At 41.2% G+C, this 23,251-nt stretch overlaps 1 protein-coding gene across 6 annotated transcripts in view; it reads right to left on the minus strand.

The window, feature by feature from the left end:
* RBMS1 (RNA binding motif single stranded interacting protein 1) overlaps positions 1-23,251 on the minus strand; it is a 209,330-nt gene that overhangs the window by 21,149 nt on the left and 164,930 nt on the right. For all 6 annotated transcript variants that reach the window (XR_013347439.1, XM_077829505.1, XM_077829504.1 and 3 more), the window contains 2 exons: positions 15,340-15,497; positions 11,277-11,356 (listed from right to left, as the gene is read on the minus strand). Coding sequence is in view for 5 of the 6 variants with exons in the window: in XM_077829505.1 (XP_077685631.1) it covers positions 11,277-11,356; positions 15,340-15,497 (238 nt within the window). In the remaining variant the exon portion in view is untranslated. The remainder of the gene's footprint in view (positions 1-11,276; positions 11,357-15,339; positions 15,498-23,251) is intronic.

A 23,251-nucleotide genomic window follows, 5' to 3' on the forward strand; every position in this document is an offset into this window, starting at 1 on the left:
ATTCCCAGCTGCTTTCCCCTTTTCACCTCTGCAGCATAGAGGAGACAGAGCCCAGAAATAAAACCTGAAATTCTTGACTATTTTCCTTTTACCTCACTCTTTGGGCAGCCTCAGAAAAAGGGATCACCTACATCTTTATGATGTTTTCCCTTTTCTAGTCTTTACACAGTAGACTAACCATGATCACCACTTCTGTTCCTTATCTCAAAATGTAAGCAGTCATAAATAGAAAATATAGCTGGAAAAGTTTGCATCTTACTCTTTCCCTATTTATTATTACCCTAATTTATTATCTTTCTGAGCACCTTTCACTGATACACAGTCTTTTCCCATCCAACCTCACCGACAGGGTGGAAGAATCATTGTGACTTGGCTCTTCACAATTCACTGCCAATAATTCCTGCTACATGAGCTGTCTAAGATGTTTTGTGACACTCCTTTATTCTTTCTCTAATAGGCAACACCCCAGTGAGAAAAGCCTGGATCTAAAAACTTGTAGGTTTCCAAATGTGAATTAGGATTAGGAGACAAGAATCAAAATGGTAGCACACCTGTAACAAAATAAACCCAAAAATTTCAATATAGATATCATTAGTGCCCACATGCTATTCATGCTGTCTAAAAGTGCTAAAGCTGATTGCTTCTTCCATCTTTTGTATGACTTGTTTCTGAACCCTCTAACAGTGGAGACTGGATAGCTCAGAGGATTAATAACAAGGCAAAGACTTTCACCTCTAAGCCATCAGTTTAAGTCTGCCTCAGGCTGAGTGGTCAAGTCATTACCTGGGGCTGGCCTATGTGAAATGAATTATTGATACTATTTCTGGTTCTACTGGGAAAATACCCACATCATACCTGCATACTTCTTGGCAGTCTTTCCATGAAAGATGCATGGACTTAGAGGCAGAAACACCCTCACAGGTGGTCCCTTGTGGTCAAGGTTGAATATGAGGCATATCAGTGAGGAAGCTTGCACTGCTACTGCCTACATCGTATATATTCAGTAGACAAATAGAAATATTCAGTGTCTGGGTCTAGAAATCTGGCATCTTCCATGAAAACTCCTAAAAATAAATCTTAAGGGGAAATTACTTAATATTGCATAGTGATAAATTAAGCTAGGGACAATGTAGGCTGACAATATGGAAAACACCTAAGTGGGTTAGAAACACAAGTCTCATTGACTTCCAATTGAATTTGTGCTCCTAAGTCACTGAGGCACTTTTGAAAATCCTGTTCTATATGATTAGTTGTAACAAACTACTATAGTGATGTCCTTTGTGCTATTAAACTAAGATGTTCTTTATCTGTTGTATGAACTTTTCCTCAGTTAAACTGGTTGAGTGACTAGTGCTTCATGGCCGGAAGTACAGAGCCCCTGCACATCCCATGAAGTCTTTTTCGTCTTACCACAAATTTCTTCCTCCTCCCCCCTTTAAAAAGAGAAGAAAACTAACGTTACTCAGGCAATTCAAATGGTACGTTTCCTATAAGGATGTAAATTCTTCTGTTGCATATATAGGACATGTATGTACAACAGCAATCTGTGTTGCTTGTTAAATGTATACCTTCATATATTCTGAGTTGAGCTGTCAAATATTTACCAAAAATATACAGTGGCGAAGTTATAACCTCAGACCAGTGGGTGAAGCACACTAAACTTTTTAATTCCTTTACTTCTGAATGCTAATTTTCTCAACACTACAGCTGCATTCACTTTTGCATTTAAAATACAGAAAACTCAACAAGGTGGTTTTAAAATACTAGTTCCTTAAACAGTTTGCTTAAATGCTGCCTATTTTAGTATTTTTTTCATAGCATATTGCCAAGTAACAAAGCATATGGTACCAATGAATTCTGACATTAGAACATCACTACAGTGATGCAGCAGGACCATACAGCTAGACACTTTTGCCAAAAACTGGATTCCCCCCCCAACCCCCAAACTAAATCATGTGTCTAGTGCAGGCCCAAAATCATAACAAATATCAGTAACTTTATATTTTTTAGAAAGAAACTGAATGGACTCCACTGTCACCAAATTAATCCTCGTTTTGTTGAATATAAAGCTCAGGGGCCAAAGGTCATTTCCCTGATCCTTCTAATATTGCCACAGTAGCACATTTTGAGTTGTCACAATTAACTTCTCTCTCTCTTTAATTACTGTTCCTTAAAATTAAACAGCAGGCACAAGATGAGAGAATTAAGAAAAAAATAAAACTCTCTCTCAAATTTAGCATTTTATTCTAGACTTAATAGGTGAAATCCTGGTCCCACTGACTTCAGAGGCGCCAAGTTTTTACCCAATAATTCCAAGGCCTACAGTAACTGTGGTTCTTTCAAAGGTGTTGTCCACGTGTATTCCACTTCTGGTACACACACGCTCCATGCGCACAAGATCAGAATTTTTTTGAATAGCATTGTCCATTGGGACCACATCTGCACCCTGTAGCTGAGGGCACAAAGAGTGGGTCAGCTGCAATTGTCCATCAGTTCTTTCACTAAAGCAGAGTTCACTTGATATAGGACTCTGTCTGAAGGAAGGCAGTTCATGGAATGTATGTGGAAAGCACATCTTAAAGAACTACAGTTACTATAGGCTGGGTAACCGATCTTTGTCCTTCTAGTGATTGTCCATATGGATTCCATTCCTGGTGACTCAGAAGCAGTGAGTTCATTTCCTGGAGGTGGATGCTCTGAACTGGAACAGTCTACCAAAGAAAAGTGCTGAGTGAAGCTGTTAACAGAACTCCAGGTAGCTAAGTAGAGCTGAATCTCTTGTTTCCTTAGATGAGTTGTCACAACCACCAACCACTTGGTGAATTCTCTCAAAGCCACAGAGAGTATGAAGGGAAGCACCCTTGTGTTGAGACTTTCCCACCAGGAACCTGAGGTATTTTCTGTGAGCCATGTGAACTGTAATGTGCAAAAAGATGTCTTGCAAGTCAACAGACATAAATCAATGTTGCAGATCTAAGCGAGGAATTATACAAGCTAATGTTACCATCCTGAACTTGAAATGACTGACTAACTAGAGTTGAAGGTCCAGAACAAGGCACCAAACACTTTTCTTTTTTGGGATCAGGAAAAAATGAGAGTAAAAGTCCCTGCCCTGGAACTCCAGGATGACTTGGGCAATTTGGAGCTATAGAAGGGAGTCCACTTGCTTTCTTAGCAATATCTTGTGAGACAAGTTCCTGAAGAATCATGGAGAAAGGTAAATGGAAGGACTGGAACTGGATGGAGTATCCCTTGTCTGCTGTTTCCAGGACCCACTGGTCTGAGGTTATCTAGTTTCAGGACTCCCCAAAACAATTCCTAAACAGGGATGGAACGTGAGAGGGGCATGGGAGTAGGAGAGGAAGGTAAATCCCGTGGTCTAAGTGACTCTTGACTGCACTATCAGAACTGCTGATGGAAGGTCGATGTAGAATGTGTGGTGAAGGAGGAAGGGGCAGAGCGTGTCTTCCTCAGAGGCTTGGACAATCTTTGCTAGCTGCAGTAGTATGAAGAAGGTTGTCTCTGTTCGATAGTTCTGAGGCCTATATTGTTTTCTCCTGGGGACTAGGATGTACACCTGCAGAGAGCATATGGCCCATGAGTCCTTTCTGTCCAGGGCTCTGTCAGGAAGAAGAGATGGCAGCCTTCAAAGGGTTGGTCTTGATGGTCATTTGGACCTCCTTCAGTATTCCAGAAGATTTGTTACCAGGAGGCCCTGTGCATTCTGATTGCAGTCGCCATACCATGAGCTACCGTGTCCATGGCATTAGTGGCCTGTAATGAAGTCTGTGCAACCAGTTATCCCTCTAACACCAGCGACTTGAGCGCCTTTCTGTGTTCCTGCAGGAGCGACAGTTGATCCCAGTTCAGGAAAGTATATTTAGCCATGAGTGCTTGGTAATTTGATATGGGTATTTGTAAACTGGCTGAGGAGTATGTCTTATGCCCAAAGAGTTCCAGCTTTTTGGGGTCCTGGTCCCAAGATGTTGCCTTAGGTGGTCTCTGCTGTTTAGATTTCTTTTGGAGTCAGCCACTCCCAAGGGCAGGTGTTGGATAGTTATAAAAATATTCAATTCCCTTAATGGAGACTTGGTAGTGTCTTTGAAATGGGTGCCATGGAAGGATGTTGCTCCCAAGAGTCTCGATGTCTTTGCAACGTAAGAGCATCCTCTGGATTCCCTGTCTGAAGAGCTCGGTTCACAGGGCAATGAGTGGGCAATTACATTAGTGACATTTTCTCAAGACCTTCAGAACTAGAGGAGGAACAAGAATATAATGCTCTCGTAGGTGGGGCCATTCTTTTGGGGGTTTTAAGGTCCCACAATATTCTGTACTGGGATGGAGGTGGTGGCTGTAGTCAGTGCTGGGGCCAATAATGTCCTAGTGGAGACGAACAATAGTGACTGGCTGGTTGGACACCGTTAAGTCTCCTACTATGGTGAACCTCATGGGCACCAACAAGGTCAGCTCTGAGAACGTTCTTTCCACTCTGGAAGTGTGTTCACTACTGCAGAGCACAGTCTGGGGTGCTCTGATGTCAGTACTGAGAGTGGGATCTTAGATCCTTGTACTGGCAAGGGAAGCTCTGATGATTGTGCCCATTGCTTTGGTGCTGCAGTTTTGGTTCTGAGATTTTTGGTGCCAGACACTTGGATTCCAATGCATCTGAGTGGTGTTGAGTCAACGGTTGGACCTCCTCCGGGCTCTGAACGGACTCCTAAGCTAGATCTATTCGTCATAAACATCATATTCCATTCTTCCTCTTTCCTCAGAGGAGAGGGTACAGAAACTCCGGTCAATTCGATAGTTGAGGGTGGGGCTTTCTCAGTGCTAAATGAGCTCTGGATCTCGGGGTAATTCCCTGGTTTACCAAAGTACTAAGAGTCAGTCTGATCTGGTGTGGCCATCTTCTCCCCTTCAGGAACCGATGAAGCAGTCAGGAACCTCGAAGAGGAAAAGATTCAGGTGAAATTCTTTCACTTTTTGGGTCCTTTTGGTAAAGGAGCAGCATATAGAACACATGTGAGGTATATGTACTTCCCTGTGGCAGATGATGTTCTTAGAGTGTCATCATTAATGGAAACAATTACCTTGCAGAAGGGACAGGATTTGAATGCTGGAGACTTCAATGCCTCCATGTCCAGGAGGGTCCAGTGCCAGGGCACCTCCCGGACTTTGAAAACTTCTTTCTTTGTCAAAGAGCTTAAAGTCTGTAAATCTAATTGCACTAACTATATACTAACTAAAGAGAAAACAACTGGACAGTATGCAGAGATGGGGACATTAGAGGGTTCTGTCTCAAAGCCTAGGGGGTAAGAAGGAATAAAAGGGCAAATGGAGCTGCCCTGACATTTAAACACTTGGCTTTGGGTTCCAGGGGGCATGCAAAGTGCAGGTGTGGTCGCAATGGATATTACTATTCAAAAAGATTCTTATCCCTCATTCATGGGGCACACGCTCACCAGATGTGGAATACACGTGGACAAAATCCCAAGAAGAACAACTCTATTTCACAGCCATGCAATTCACCTCTTGCCATGTATTTGCAATTATGCTTCAGAATCTAAGCTTTCATTTAAAATAGTAAAATGGTTGCGAAGAAAGCCTTTGAAACTTAACCAAGTGCAAACTGATGTTGTGGTGTCTAACCAATAGCTCAGAGATGTTAACTGCCCTATTATTCTCCCTGGAGTATTAACTTTTGAAACCTAATGACTACAGTTTACATTTTAGCATTTAACTATTTCAGCTTATCATTTTAGCAGGAACATTCAGGTAATGTGTGCATGCATCAATTCCAAATTGCATTCCACACCTTCCTAGGTGCCAAGCCTGATCTGTCCCCCACACCGAGCTGCCAAAATTTCCAGGCTCCCTCTCAGAATTTCAATTACCTTTTTTCTAATATATATATTTTAAATATCAGCAGTACTTTGAAAACTAAAGACTTAGGGGCTGTTTAAAATTAAATATTACACAGAATACTATAATATTATATTGATTGACTTTCATTTTCATTATTAAGTCAAGAAAAAAAAACCCTCAATTTAAAACGTATTTGTGGCAGACAAAGACATTTCCAGAATGCACTTTTTTGTCTTAGAATTTAGATGAAGGTTGTAAGAACCTGCACAGGCACTTGCCTGTATCTAACTCTCTACCTACAGTAGAACCTCAGAGTTATGAACGGAACGGTCAACCACACAATCTCATTTGGAACCAGAAGTATGCAATCAGGCAGCACCAGAGACGCTCCCCCCCCCCCCCCCCCCAAAAAAAAAAAAAGGCAAATTCAGTACAGTATTTTGTTAAACAAACTACTAAAAAAATAAAGGGTAAGTTTAAAAAAAGATTTCACAAGGTAAGGAAACTGTTTCTGTGCTCGTTTCATTTAAATTAAGATGGTTAAAAGCAGCATTTTTCTTCTGCTAGTAAAGTTTCAAAGCTGTATTAAATTAATGTTCAGTTGTAAACTTTTGAAAGAACAACCATAACATTTTGTTCAGAGTTACGAACATTTCAGAGTTATGAAATGTCTTATGCCCAAAGAGTTCCAGCTTTTTGGGGTCCTTCTCCCGAGATGTTGCCTTAACCTCCATTCCCAAGGAATTCGTAACTGTGAGGTTCTACTATATATTGATAGTCTATAAAGATCATTGCTACAGATAGTACCAAACAACTTTAGGAAAACAAATTGTTCTATAAGACTGTGACCTTATAATAAAAATTAAGGGTCAGATTCTGATTCCCATACTTGCAGTGAATAGTACCTTACACCATGGATAGTCCCAATGACTTCAGTGGAACTACTCATGGAGAAAGGAGCCACTTGGTGTGAAGTACTAGCATCTGGCCCCAAGAAATCACCAGCTGGATTGTATACACAAGCAAAGCCACAGGCTTAACCTAGTGGATACATAGGAAAATTAAAATTAATTTTCAAAATTAAAAACACCCAGTGCTTATCTCTCCTAGCAGTTAAAAGAATTTTCCAGCTCTGACTCCTAAATCTTTTGAGAAGGAGAAGAGATAAGGACCACAGTCTGGATTTAGGGTCTTCTGAAAATCCTTTTGCTACTTCTGTTCTCTGCCAATTTACCAAGGGCCAGATTCTTACATTGAGCAGTATCTTACTCTATGAGTAGTCTCACTAATTTGATGGGATTACTCATGGAGGAAAGCATTACATAGCATGAGTAAAGGTGGAAGAGTTTGGCTCCAAATTAGGGCAACTAGAACACCCGCTTTTTTTTTTTTGTCTTCTAGCTCAGAACTTCAGACCATAAATCAGATCAATTTTATACAACCTCTGAATTGGCTTTTAGCTCTGGAATAAGCTATAAAACAGATTTCACACAAAAAATGTCTGGGATTTCCTTTCATGAGTTGTTGTGGAGAAGACACACAGAGTTCTGAGTTTAGCGTTTGGCATATTAGAAATGCTTCAACATATAGTAGGTACTACTGTGGATTTATAACATGGTTGATTTAACATTGATGTCTGAGCCTCATCTTTTTGCATGACTTAAAAACCCGCAAACCAAAAAAACCTTTTGCAATCTTGACACCACATCAATTTTGGGGTGAGGGAGTGAGTTTGCACTTAATATAGGATATAGGTGTTTGGGTAAAGAACCATTTTAATATTAATCTTGGATAACTCTCAGGGTTGGGCTCCTGTAACTGTTGATTGTTTAATAGTCTGCATAAGGAAATAGTTCTATCCTGCACCTCTCTTGGAAGTTCCAGTGCCAGGATACATACTTGAGCCAGATTCATTATTTTTTGCCTTCACAAGGCACTTTGCATTAAGGTATCCTGATCTGCCTTCTCATGCTGCCCAGGAGGTCCAGCTCTGTTTCCTACAACTGTGTTTAAACCCTTCTTTCATTTAAATCCAATCTTTGTTATTTTAACTAAAAGAGATGTTCTTCCTCCTATACTTATTTCATTACAATCCCCCTCTCCTACTCTCTCCATCCTGGTATCAGTGTTTAAATATCCAGCTCTGTTTGCTGATTTTAGCCAAGTTTCTAGTACACAGTGTTTCATTTTAAACATGCAGTTCCACTTCTGCAGTTTCATTTTGTATGTCTCTAAACTTGCTCCCTCCTCACTCCCCCAAAGGATAACCATCTACTTTGTACAACTTTACCCTTTTACTATCCATTTAGGAGCAGACTGCAGTGCAAGGTGGGTAATCAGCTGTACCGCCTGCAGGACTACAGTAACTCCTCACTTAACGTCATCCCAGTTAATGCTGTTTCGTTATTAAGTCGCTGATCAATTAGAGAACATGCTCGTTTAAAGTTGCGCGATGCTCCCTTATAACGTTGTTTGGCAGCCTCCTGGTTTGTCCACTGGTTGCAGAAAGAGCAGCCGTTGGAGCTAGCTGGTAGGGGCTCGGAACCAGGATGGACCGGCAGCCCCCCAATCAGCTCCCCTAAGTTCCCTGTGAGGCAGTCGCTCAGCAGGCTATCAATTGCCGGCAGTTCAGTGTCCCTCCCCCACACTGGAGGACAGGGTGGGGGGGAAGAGGGGTGCTAATGTCAGGGTGGACCCCTCCTCCTGTACCTCATCTCCACAGAGCGGGGGTGCAGGTGGTGGGGGGAGAGAATGGGACAGGACACTACAGGGCTCAGGGAAGGAGACGGCTGCTGTCTCAACCTGCTGATCTACTAAAAAAGGCAGTGTACTTCCAGTGTGGTTAGCATACTTAAAGGGGCAACGCACGTCTCTCTCTCTCTCTCTCACACACACGTATACACACACACACACACACTGTGTGTCTCTGTCTCTCTCTGCCATGCTGTCTCCTCCCTCCATTTGTTGTGCCTTGTAGAGTGTGAGGCTACATTAACAATGTCGTGTTAACCCTTGTGGGCTCAGCCGAGTGCTAGTTTATCATTTAGCAGTAAGACATTCCCTAGGAAATATCCCACCCTCTTCCACCCTCTGACTTCACTACCTCAGCAAGCTTCACAATCATCATTGCTGTGTACAGTATTAAATTGTTTAAAACTTATACTGTGTGTGTATACATATACATACAGTCTTTTGCCTGTTGAAAAAAATTTCCCTAGAACTCAACCCCTGCTATTTACCTTAATTCTTATGGGGAAATTGGATTCGCTTAGCATTGTTTTGCTTAAAGTAGCATTTTTCAGGAATATAACTACAATGTTAAGTGAGGAGTTACTGTGTATCAGTGGAAGAACTCTGCCTGTGTCAGGGAGCATCAGGAGCAATTCTACCTCCACAGAAATTCTCCCCAAGGGACAGGGAAGCTTCTCACCACCCACAACTCAGGGCTGTGCCTACATGGTAGTACCACTGAGTCTTTGATGATGTAGCTTTTCTCAGTGACACCCTTCCTCACCTACTTATTTGAATAACGAGCAGTGTAATGCTAAGTATTTGTAGTATTAACAAAGAGTGTATCTTACTGTCCCCAGATAGTCACATTTACAAAGTGTGTGCCCTCACCCCACTTGTTATAGAAATCACTCCTATAATGTAATCCTGCCCAACAACTTGCTGCTTCTACCTGGTAAAACCTGATAGGACAAGGGTGTAACTCTGGCTTCAAAAGGGCCCAGTGTAGGCAGGGTGTGATCAGCTATGATAAGCTGACAGCTGCCCATCCAGATGTGGGTAGGACACAAGAGCTGCAAATGAGCAAGCTAAAAAGCACTAGCAGAAACTCCCACAATTTTGCAGTTGCCAGTTTTGCACAGATTCTACACAGTCCTTTCCTTTTGGTTAGAAATACTTAAATACTGATTAGAGCTTTGTCTGCTCCTATTCATGAGACTTTTAATGGTGTCTTAGCAATTTCAGTATTATAAAACAAAGCAAAATGAAAGGGAACAAGAGAGCAGTTAACATTCAATGAAAATAGTACCATTATCTACCTGCTGACTCGTGGATTTTCCACCTCACAAAATAAATAATCTACAAGGGATATTTGCAAAGATAGTCAATAGGAAAATGGAAGTTATAGCCCCTAGCCCTAAAGTCCACAGTTTTCATGCAATTATTATTTGGTAGGCCATGAAACGCATCCCAGTGCAGAGAGTCTGCAAAAGGCACTCAGGTCAAAATGTCACCCTGCAATAGATCAAGCTGGGTAAGGGGAAGCAGCCTTCCATGCCTACCAAAGCACAGACTGACTCATGCAGGAGTAATCTTTCAAGGATGAGGCATGTATGCAGTTTTATTAAACAAGCCAAATTATTTTTTTGCTCTTTGTTTGCTTTTTTCCTTTTCCTGTGTTCTCTGTGCCAAGGTCTTGGCATGAAGGATGTGTCATCAATGGGATGAGAACACCAGTAAATGCGTCAACACCACTGTAACTTGTAAAATTCTTTCTTAGAGTGTCCCTGTAAAACAGTTACCAAAGGAAGCCTGGAATCTTAGCCATGTATGCTTTCCTCATGTATTGTCCTGTTTTGCTTCCTAATTTACTCTGCTGCTCTGTGTGATAAAATTCTCTTTCCATGTTATATAGAGTGACTTCAAATTTAAATTAATGGAATATATATGTTTTCCTGTTATTATATTTTTAACAGGCAAGATATCAGTGAAGGTATTGTGAGTATAGTCTCTCGCCACTGAACTCCTGTGCATTTTGACTCCAAATTCTTTTATATTTTTCTAGCATTTTCTGTGGGTCTCTTTTTTCCCTGGCTCAAGAACTTGAAAATCTGTTTCAGATGCCTGAGTGGAAAAATTCAATGCACTTCAAAAGGATTTTCTGTAGGCAGGCCACAAAGATGTTGCTCATCGAATCCAGTCTGCCAGCAAGTGAATGACTTCAAACAAAAGCATGGGTAGATGGCAAAACAGTAAGTTTAGGTTACCTTTTTTTTAAATTTATTTTTTAAAATAAACTGCAGCTAATTGATCCAAGGGCCACTAATCAACCTCTGCTCTAACGAGTAAACAATTAACTTCCGTTGGGGTTACACAGAATGTAAGTCAGTGCAGAATTTGGCTCAAGACATCTGAACTGCTTTTCTACTTTGTAGAGTGGAACACAACAGCACAACTTCCCAGTGAAGCTCTACTGTGAAAATGAAAACAATCATGGTATTATTTTTTACAAAAGTGGCATTACTGTGTTCCAGGCCAGCAAATATTCTAGCTATCCAGGGAAGCAGTGTTACATTTTAAAGAATGACAAACCAGGTATAACAATCCCCAGGATATGCTTAAACTGTAAGGTCAGTCATCTATTGATATATGTTCTCAGAATAGCAATATAAGCAACATACCAGAAACTCCCGGTGGTGTCTTAATGAATTTTCCATTAAAATGAGCAATCACTGCTTCACATTTTTCTGTTGATTCCATCCTATGTAAATAAAGGATAAAATAGAAATTAAACTTTTGCCCGGTTTCTGCATTTGAAAAAAAAACAAAACAGATTTACTAGGTTTTCTTGCTCTCCTTTCACTTTTGTGACTTCCTTTTGTGTGTGTGAGCAACAGGGTAAAATTAAAGAGAATTAACTTTTTGTGCAAAGTGATAAGACTCGACACTCTGGGAATTTAATTTATCTGTTTATTAGGTCATGTCCTGCAGAGGTCAGATAATATGGGTTATACAAGTTAGGCCACGTATACTCAATTTCCAAGGGTTGACAATGGGACTATCACTACAGGATTCTTGGTGTTTGGATCCTAAACCCAATGCTTCAAGAAACCCTCCCTAATTTCTCCCTCCCTCCCACCTTCTTAAAGGTAGAGGAGGCATGTAACAGGAAAACCCTCACCCCTGAATTCTCCTCAAGAGGGTCTCTCTTTCGCCATCTTCCAACTTTATAAGGAAGGTCAAATAAAGGCCAATGCCCTATCCCAAAATTCAGTTAGGTTCTTCAGAAAGTGGAACAGGAAGCAGCTTAGCATCCCAATGATGCAGAAGGAGCAGGAACACTGACTCCTGCAAAATCCTAGAAAATGCAAAAACAGAGATGCCCAATAAACCTTATAACAGTAGTTAAGGAATCCACTCGCTTACCTGGAGAGGGCATGATAGCTGGAACAGCTCATAACTGCTAGCCTGAGTTGCCCTAGCTACGGAACTAAGCCAAAAGGGGTGTGGCCATCATTTTGTTTCCCCATTGCTGCTGTTTAGTGAAGCACAGTGGCCCTGACCTAATTACTCCATTGCTCCTTCAGAAAATCCCAAGAGAAGTGCAACCTGCACCAGGTGAACTGGGAATAGGGTGAGTCAGGACAGCAAAAAGGTAAGGCTCGGTTAACAGGAGACCTCAAGGCATCTAACAGTAGGAAACTCCATTCACACAGCACACTGAACTGCCTTCAGACAGTCCTGACTTTTAGTCATTACCAACTTGGACTGCACTGGAACTGCTCACCCAGAGATGAAAAGCAAAGAGATAGCAATTTTAATAGGAGCATACGTTTCACAGTTGTTTATAAAATGAAGTTTAGGTAATATATACAAAATCATTAAAGGGATTGTTATCTGCATATTACATTTGTGAAACTCAGATCCACAGGTTAGGCCATATGAGTAAGTCACCTTCCGCTCATCAGCAATCTACAGTAGCCAATGAGAGGTAAATATTGGTGCTTTTGGACTCCTGCTAGTCTTCCCATTCAGACCCTGGGAAATTCTTCCACAGCCAAGAACCAGGATCGGCAAATGGGCAGACTGAACAAAAGGGTTTTTTCACAAATGTAATTGGAGAACCAAGAGAGCTTGGAGGGGGCTCTGGGTTGCTGGATCTGAGTCACTGTGTTAGTCTCAGATTTAAATCTGGATTTGATAAAAATCTATTCTGAGGTTACTTTCTACTAACCTCCTAAAACATCATGGACACAAGAACTGAAAACTTACTGTACATTCATTCGTATGTCCCTGAAACACCTTCAGTCTCAAAAAGGCACTCACTCATTAACGTTCAGACATCTAACTTGCAGTATTTGAGTATATGTGGTGTGGCAAATTGCCAGCACTACTTTGATGGGTTTCACGCTTTCTCCTCTTGGGGAGGGTTCAAGGCACTGTTTCTTGCCCCTGAACTGGGGTATTAACTGCCCCACTAGTGTCCTAGAGGAGGGGAGTGGAGAGGCAGGGACCCGGGACCGCCCTCTACTCCAGGTCCCAGCCCAGGGGCCCTAGGGATAGCAGCAAACCGCTTGAACTAGCGGTTCCTTCCCCTGGGCTACTTCCCTCTACTGCCCTTCAGCTTGTGGGGCTTCCTGCCCTCCCTCTACACAAACCAGGTGTCCCTTTACCTAGGGTCTTGGTCTTCTTAGCCCACCGCAGCACTTCTCCAAACTCTCCTCTGCTTCCTTCCAAACTGCTCCAACACCAATTCACTCTGCTTCCCTTGTCTGATTGAAGCAGGGGCGTTTTATCAGGTGACTGGCTTCAGGTGCTTTAATTAATCTATAGCAAACTTTCTTCCCTCTACAGGGAATAAGGCTCCCTTCTAACACTCTCCTGCTGCCCTCTGGCCATGCTGTATCACAGTGGATAGATGTTAAAATATGGTCTTATACAACTCATCTACATAGGTTTCCTCTCCTGTTAATGTAAAAGTCAGCCATATTTCTAAATGAACACATGGAGCCGTTTCAGTCTTAGTATAGAAGAGAACCCACTTAGAAAGTACAGATTTTGAAGCTAAGGTCTTTTTCCCAACACAAACGGTGATTTGGATTTGCATATCTCTTGTGCACTTTCCAGGTAGAATTTTAATGCTCTTCTGGCATCTAATGCCACAAGAGTTAAGGGTAAAATCTTGCCCCAAATACCTCTTGTTTAACAGAATGAGATGCAAAGAGAACCATTTCAGGGAGGCCCTATGGTCTTGTTAATTTCCCACAAGCAAACTCAGTGAAACCACACCCTAAAACATTTGAATTTGAACAAATCAACAAACTCCTGACTATTATTCAGGTGCCATACACTGTTCAGATTCCTCTCTGTGTGGTCCATTAGAGCGCCAACAATTTTATATTCACCTACTTGTTCAAATACAAAACTACCAAAAGATAGACAAAATATCAGAAATGTTCAGTCAGTCACCTGGTCTTCAAATTCCAAAAGGACTAATTCTACCTATCATCAGTGTTTTTGTGGCACATCTATATGCTTAATCATATATCTTTTAGAATCTACTTCCTTAATTCAAGGAGTGCTCCTTACTGCAGACACTGTTAACAGAAATCTCCAATCCAGTTCTCAAATTTGGTCATTCAGCTTGCACACGGACGAGATCTTGACTGTTTTAAAGAGTGATCATGAGACGATCTAGGCTTAATGCAGGACTTAGAGATAGAGAAAATAAATGCTAAAGGGCCACAGGAGAACTCTTGGCCTGGAAATCTGCAGTAGTCAAATAGCCAGTAACTAAAGGAAACACAGACCCCTAGCGGCGGGGTATTTGAGAGCTGAGTGGACCATGGAAATAGTGTTTGATCTTATTGACTCTAAGGGAGAACCATTCCCATCTAGATGTCAACTGCTTTTGGTGTAAGATTTATGTGGAGAATCAAAAATATATTTTTCTCCAAAATGGCAACAGGCTCATGAGCCAGAATATGCCAAGCACTGATAATACAGAGTGATGGGTCTCTTTCCTCAGAAAAATTGATGCAAAGAAAGGTATTTCAGTAGTGCAGGAGCCCTCCCACATCTCCTCCTTCTGGAAGCCTAGCCTCAAAAACTGGATTATAGAGGCCAGGGTGGGGTTCTGCTCATACAATACTTAACAGGGAAAATTTGCACTTGAAGAGACCCTATTTAGCAGAAGTAGGTCAGATTATCAGCATGTGGCACTGTTATAAGTTTTCCTAATGGAAGGTCTTAGGGGAATGTGGAAAGGAGGGTCTGTGATGAGAGGATTTCAGCCCAAATCCTTCCACGAGTGTTGGCTATCATTAGAGGTGGTGATGAGAAGGCTTCACATACTTCCTGCCCACTTACTCAGGTGTGGGGGAGGTGGGAACAATAGCTTATGCCAGTAGACCCCACAGAAGTGAAAAGTGGAGTCTTGTTCCTGCTTGAACCCCTGCACTGGTGCCCAGAGCAAGCCAAAATTGGCCCCAAATCTTAGTTGAGAGTCTGACATGTTTGGCTAAACAAAGGACAGATTACCAAAGTTCCGCTGCATCTCTTAATTAAAAAGGGATTCAAATTAAAAGTATGGTATGCTTTCTGTAATCACCTCTTCCTCCTCCTATTCTGAGTGAGCCCTGAGTGACAATAGCTAGAAAAAGACATTTTTATGATTAACACTATTGATGGACACATGGTTTACATAGTACTGAATGAAAAAAGTGGATAAGCAAACTATAGTACCTTGCAAAGCCAACACCACGACTTGTGCCACTGGAATCACGAAGTATCCTTGTAGAGATAACTTGCCCGAATGGCTTGAGCATATTCTCAAGCTCTTGTTCATCCATTGACAGCGGCAAATTGGAAATATATAAGTTAGTTGGATCTTGTTCTTGTTGCTGAAACAGAATTAAAAACTGCCATTTAATTTTCAAAACCAATAGAGTAGAAAGAAATCTTAAGCATAGACTATGTCTATCATTACATCTATTTTTCTATGTTTAAGAGTCTCAGGTCCCATTATACAAGCCTTTCTTTCCCCGCATCACCCATTTTAAACTGTCTCAGTATAATTATTCAAGCAAGAGAAAACTGCTTAAAGCATGTCTGGAGCGACTTTTTGTTAACCTTAACCATTCTGATAAAAAGTGGAGAGTAGAATGAACAAATGACCAGTCTTAACATATATATATATCTTATCTTTATTTTAAGGTTTTTGGAAAGAAGGTTAATATTAGAGTGGAGCAACTCAAGGAAAATCAGGATTGAAGCTGGGAGAAGAGGAAAAATTAGACTAATGGAATGTTACCCTGAAAATGGAGGAGGAAAAGAGATAAGAAACAATAGGAAAGGAAGAAAAAACTGGAGTGAAGAGATAAAAGGAATGGAAAAGACAAATGATACAATGCATTTTTTTTTTAAAAGTACACTGGCAAAACGTTACAATAAAAATAGGCAGTTGTCCAATGCAGATAAAGCTGTGCAGGAAATGGTTTTCCTAACCCAAGAAAATTCTCTTATTCCACATTGGGAGAATAGACACACACACACGCAGTGAGATAGAGCATGAGCAGAACAGTCAACCCAGCTGTTAAGATAAAGCAGAAAGCATACAGGGAGTGGAAGATGGGAGGGATCAGCAAGGCAAGCTACCTTATTGGGGTCAGAACATGTAGGGGTAAAGTGAGAGGCTAAAAGTCAAGTAGAGTTGGACCTTGCAAAGGGAATTAAAACCAATAGTAAAAAGTTATATATCCCTATAAATAAGAAGAAAACAAAGAAAGAAGAAGTGGGACTGCTAAACACGGAGGATGGAGTGGAGGTTAAGGATAATCTAGGCATGGCCCAATATCTAAACAAATACTTTGCCTCAGTCTTTAATGAGGTTAATGAGGATCTTAGGGATAATGGTAGCATGACAAATGGGAATGAGGATATGGAGATAGAGATTACCATATCTGAGGTAGAAGCGAAACTCGAACAGCTTAATGGGACTAAATCGGGGGCCCAGATAATCTTCATCCAAGAATATTAAAGGAATTGGCACATGAAATTGCAAGCCCATTAGCAAGAATTTTTAATGAATCTGTAAACTCGGGGTTGTACTGTATGACTGGAGAATTGCTAACATAGTTTCTATTTTTAAGAAAGGGGAGGAAAAAAGTGATCTGGGTAACTATAGGCCTGTTTGACATCTGTAGTAAGCAAGGTCTTGAAAAAATTTTTGAAGGAAAAGATGGGGATCAATATGAAAATTGAAAGGTGGATAAGGAATTGTTAAATGGGAGACTACAGCGGGTCATATTGAAAGGTGAACTGTCAGGCTGGAGGGAGGTTACCAGTGGAGTTCCTCAGGGATCGGTTTTGGGACCAATCTTATTTAATCTTTTTATTACTGACCTTGGCACAAAAAGTGGGAGTGTGCTAATAAAGTTTGCGGATGAGGTATTGAGCTGGGAGGTATTGCCAATACAGAGAAGGACCGGGATATCATACAGGAGGATCTGGATGACCTTGTAAACTGGAGTAATAGTAATAGGATGAAATTTAATAGTGAGAAGTGTAAGGTCATGCATTTAGGGATTAATAACAAGAATTTTAGTTATAAGCTGGGGACGCATCACTTAGAAGTAATGGAGGAGGAGAAGGACCTTGGAGTATTGGTTGACCACAGGATGACTATGAGCCGCCAGTGTGATATGGCCGTGAAAAAAGCTAATGCGGTCTTGGGATGCATCAGGCGAGGTATTTCCAGAGATAAGGAGGTGTTAAGTACCACTATACAAGGCACTGGTGAGACCTCATCTGGAATATTATGTGCAGTTCTGGTCTCCCAAGTTTAAGAAGGATGAATTCAAACTGGAACAGGTACAGAGAAGGGCTACTAGGATGATCTGAGGAATGGAAAACCTGTCTTATGAAAGGAGACTCAAGGAGCTTGGTTTGTTTAGCCTAACCAAAAGAAGGCTGAGAGGAGATATGATTGCTATCTATAAATATATCAGAGAGATAAATACCAGAGAGGGAGGATAATTATTTAAGCTCAGTACCAATGTGGACACAAGAACAAATGGATATAAACTGGCCATCGGGAAGTTTAGACTTGAATTTAGACGAAGGTTTCTAACCATCAGAGGAGTGAAGTTCTGGAACAGCCTTCCAAGGGAAGCAGTGAGGGCAAAAGACCTATCTGGCTTCAAGATTATACTCTATAAGTTTGTGGAGGAGAAGATATGATAGGATAACATGATTTTGGCAATTAATTGGTCTTTAACTATTCATGGTAAATAGGCCCAATGGCCTGTGATGGGATGTTAGATGGGATGGGATCTGAGTTACTACAGAGAATTCTTTCCTGGGTATCTGGCTGGTGAGTCTTGCCCACATGCTCAGGGTTCAGCTGATTGCCATAGTTGGGGTCGGGAAGGAATTTTCCTCCAGGGCAGATTGGAAGAGGGCCTGGAGGTTTCTTGCCTTCCTCTGCAGCATGGGGCACGGGTCACTTGCTGGAGCATTCTCTGCACCTTGAAGTCTTTAAACCATGATATGAGGACTTCAATAGCTCAGACATAGGTGAGAGGTTTATTGCAGGAGAGGGTGGGTGAGATTCTGTGGCCTGCATTGTGCAGGAGGTCAGACTAGATGATCATAATGGTCCCTTCTGACCTTAATATCTATGAATCACGTGCAAGACATGCACCTGGGATCTGGGAGACCTGATTCACACCAGAGACTTGTACTTGGGTCTCCCACATCCCAAATGAGAGCCTTGACCGCCAGGCTATTAGCTGTTCTGGGCCTTCCCTCTCTCACTGGTTTTGATCAGAAATTCCATCCTGGACCTGATAAACCTGTTTGTCCAAATGAATATATTCCAGCAAAAAGTATTAGTTTTGTCGAAAAATTCCTGACCAGCTCTAGATTTATACAAACAAAATTATTTGAGTGAGTGATACAAATCCATGAATTTATTCAAATAATATGTGCCCAGTTTTACATTACCTGTAACATTAAATATAGTTAATTAAACACTGCTTCCTCCCTGAATTCACCAGAACCTGTGCTTGATGATCTTTAGGACATATTGCAAGATACACCCATATTTCTAGGCTTTTATAGAAGACATAGGGAGGGATGAATGGTGTGTGATTGGTATCGTGTGAGAGAGCTTGTGATGGAAGCTGCTAAAGAGGCTTTTTAATATTACTAATTATTAATCGTACAATACCCCAAAACGTGCTTCACAAATAAGAGGAACGCAGTCTCTGCTCCAAAGAGCTTGCAGTCTAAATATAATATAATATAAAAAAACAAGTCAGAACAAATAACGAGTGGGGAGAAAGGGAAGACGAAGGACAGAGTGACAAGGTCACACAGTTACTCAGGTTCACTCTGCACAAAACATAACAGGTTTTCCCTCCATTATACTTAATTTTATACAGAATTTTAATTGTCCCATTTCTCTCTGAGAAAGGACACAAGAGGGACAAAAAATCCTCGCCCTGCCTTCAGCCATTGCTCTAAGCTTTATTACTGACCAAATCCTTCTCTATAAACTTGTGATTACTTAATTTTTTTTTCTTGACGATAAACCCACTTAAATCCTGGCCCTTGATTCCTCACAATCTAACTAGAGGATAATGCCTCTGCAAAGCATGCCTTTGTCATCTCCCATCTGAAATACCGCAACGAAACATACGTGAGCATGAATCTAACAACACTTAGGGCAGCTTTTTACCATACGGAAAAGCTCATCTGTGCAGGAAACAGAATCTTCTGGGGCTGGTCTAGGAGTCAGGAACAATTCCCAAAGGAACTAAGGACTATTACAAACCTCACTATCTTCTGCTCCATGTGCAAAGAACGTTTCTTCACCCTTCCTTCCCCAATATAAACTCACAGCAGCATGTACATTTAAAAAATAAAAAACAAACAGGAAAGAAACCCAAAACCCTACCAAAAGAACCCTCTGCACAATACACACAGTTCTCCCCCTGGATATGAGGTCTGGTCTAGGTCTACACTACAGACTGGTGCCAGCAAAACTATGTCAGTCCAGGGTCTGAAGAGGCAGCACAGCTGTATCGATCAGGGATCGCATCAGAAGTCCCTAGTGTAGACACAGCTATATCTGCAAAACTGTGCTTTTAAGTATTACCTGTTATGCGTGTGTGGGGATGGTTTTATTATACCAGTAGAAAGCACAACTTTGTCAATGTAGCTGAGTCTACACTAGGAACTCTTTGCCAGTATAGTATACCAGTATTCCTATACCACTGCAGCAGTGCTAGCATAGACTTGGCCAGGATGAGAGAGAAAATGAATGCCACGTGACAAGATGTTAGCTACTTCACTTAATGTATGTGACAGGGTCGGGCCAGATGGCTAGAGGACAGTAATAGAAGGCAGATATATTAGCCCCAGGTTAAGTAGGTCCCTTTTCCCTGGGTAAGGTAATAGGGAAGGTTCCAGAAAAATCAGGGACCTTCTGGAGACAATTAAGACAGACAGGCTGATTAGAACACCTGCAGCCAATCAAGAAGCTGCTAGAATAAATTAAGGCAGGCTAATTCAGGGCACCTGAGTTTAAAAAGGAGCTCACTTCAGTTTGTGGTGCGCGTGTAAGGAGCTGGGAGCAAGAGGCGCTAGGAGCTGAGAGTGAGAACGTGTATTGTTGGAGGACTGAGGAGTAAAAGCATTATCAGACACCAGGAGGCAGGTCCTATGGTGAGGATAAAGAAGGTGTTGGGAGGAGGCCATGGGGAAGTAGCCCAGTGAGTTGTAGCTGTTGCACAGCTGTTCCAGGAGGCACTCTAGACAGCTGCATTCCACAGGGCCCTGGGCTAGAACCCGGAGTAGAGGGCGGGCCCGGGTTCCCCCCAAACCTCCCAACTCCTGGTCAGACACAGGAGGAGTTGACCTGGACTGTGGGTTCAAGAAAACGGCCGAACTGAGGGCTGCTGTGAAGCTCCAAGGTGAGCAAATCCGCCAATAAGTGCAAGACCCATCAAGGTAGAGGAGGAACTTTGTCACATGTACTACTGGAAGGTGCTCAGATACTACGATGATGAGGATGATATAAGAACCTATATAAAATTACACACAACCCCTCCTCTGTGTTAAAAGAGCATTAATAAGGTCGCAAAGTCAAGCACCAAAAAGTTAGGAAAGGCCAGAATTAAGGCTGACTGGGCAACCTTATTTCAACCTTCTTGTGCCTTTAAATTAAGATACAGTCTTTCTTTACACGATAATATACTATTTTCCCTTCCTCCCTGAGTGTTGGTGGGAGAATGGATGGTGCTCACTTAAAAAACAGTTATTCAATATTTTGTTTTATCCACCTTGTTCAATGTGTGGCCCTACACCTTACTTACTGCCCACTATTCAAACCCCACTCTGATGTTGGAATTATTAATTTTCTCATGAGTCTGTCTATTGTGCTCATCCCCTTCTTATAATTTATTCAAATATTAATGAATTTCTTTTCAAAACATTCCTGTGATGAAGGGGTATTATTATCTCCATTTTTCAAATAAGAAATTAAGGCACAGAGATTAAGGTCAAAATATGCGGTAATTTGGGAGTCCCAATTTGAGATTCCTAAAACCTCATTTTTCAGAGTACTTAGCATTATAGATCACTGTAGCCCTGAGTGGGTGCATGCTCAGTGCAGACTGAATCTTCAGGGAATTTAGCTATTAGAATTTAAGAACCTTTTTCTGAGCATATGTGAACTGAACTGTGATTTTTCAATGACTTATAACTTGGCCAAATTTGTGCAGAGATTCATGGGGACAATAAATGGCACGATCTTGACAAAACTGCTGCCAAATCCATGCTCCAAAGCATAGGGATGCTAAAGCTTTTCAAGTAAAAGGTTGACAGAATTTTTAAAATAGGCAACATAATGTATTTTTCCCTAGCCTTGTTCTCAGAAATGATAGAGCCATTTGGAAGAAATTTCCCAAAAATATTCAGCCGGAAGCAGAAATTGGAATTGAAAATTTCACCCCAAATGGTTGAAGTTTGGCAAAGTTATAAGCAACTGAAAAGAAAGTCTTAACGTTGCCCAACACTTCTATTATAAAAACGGTGCTCCCAGCTTTGCCTGTAAACAGAACAAATCGGAACCCCGATCTTCCCTCCACATAGTACATATCAGCCATGCTCCCTGTGCCTTTCTGCACACTTTGATGACATTCATACCCTGTTCCCCATACAAGTATCCAGCCTCTTCACAGCTTCAGAATTCAGAAAAGTCACTTCTAACTGAGGGTCTAGGGAACATGGCTTGAGAGGAGGTTGCAAAGAAAGCCAAAAATATTGGGATCATGAGCTTTGCTTTACAGATCTCTTTAAGATTAAATTGTTGCACTATATTAAAAATTTGTATTTACACAAAAATTATGTAGTGTACAAGACAGACCAAATGAACATATTAATCAACATACAGTTCCATTTGTTTTTACACACATACTCTGTACACAAACCATTCTGGGAAAACAACAACTGAGGTAGAATTTTATGAGCCAGATGATATTCTTTTGAGCAGGAGGCTTTCACCCTCCAGTCTAGCCCTAGGTGAAAGTTGGGTGGGGAATATTTGAGATGGAGCAGAGAGGTTGTACCAGTCTCAGCTGAGAGTATTCGGTGTTTGGAAAAGGCTAGTAAGAAGGGTTTGCTGGGGGGGGTCTCAAGCTATGTTGTGCCCCTGCTGCCCTCTGATGCTACTAATACTGGCCACGTACCAAGATAACATTAATCCTTTACCTGTGAAAAGATGTACAAGGGCAGATCCTTATGCTCATGTGAAGTTCTAATTAAGTCAATGGGACTCTAAGTGGATACAAGGGTCCATCTTAGTGAACCCTTGTGCTGGAACTATTCTATTCTATTCCCTCGTCTACATGGGCAAGTGTGTTTTGGTAAGAGGGCATTTTCTGGTTTAGCTTATCTCACTGCGGAAGGAGCACAAACGAAGTACAACTATACCAGTATAACTATACCAGTGTAACTTGTAAGAAATTTTCCTGTGTAGATAAGACCGATATAGGTTCTTATATCATCTGTATCATCATAATATCTGAGTGCCTTCCAGGAGCTCATTAACACCAACAGAAGTTGGTCCAATAAAAAATACTACCTCACCCTCCTTGTCTCTCATGATAAACATCTGTCATGGATCAAGGTCACAGATAGTAGCTCTTGGGTTGGGGGGTAGGTGGGGGAAGAGGAAGAAGTGGGGTGCTTCCAAGGAAAAAATTTGGTCAGGAGCTGTGGTGCTTCAAAAACCTTTCAAATTTTTAAAGTGTGTGCATCTAAATATATTATACACATGTGTGTGATCGTGTGTGTGTATAGATATAAAAAGATTGAAAAATAAATATTACAAGTTATATACTTGTATTCCAAGAAAACATGCTATGTTCAGAAACAAGGAGTATTATTTTATATATAGACACACACACATATAAAAAAAGATCTTCACTGTTCATTTATTCACCTTGACTCTAATTTTCCAAAAAATGAGCACTTTGTTTTCAAATCTCCTCTAATGGGGTTGAATAACTCTCACGTTCAAAGAATCCTCCAAAGAGAAATCCCAGAGACTCTTCCCTTGTCTGTTCACTCTCGTCTATATGATTTTAAT

This window comes from Eretmochelys imbricata, chromosome 11 (assembly GCF_965152235.1).
Source record: "Eretmochelys imbricata isolate rEreImb1 chromosome 11, rEreImb1.hap1, whole genome shotgun sequence".
Lineage (NCBI taxonomy): Eukaryota > Metazoa > Chordata > Testudines > Cheloniidae > Eretmochelys > Eretmochelys imbricata.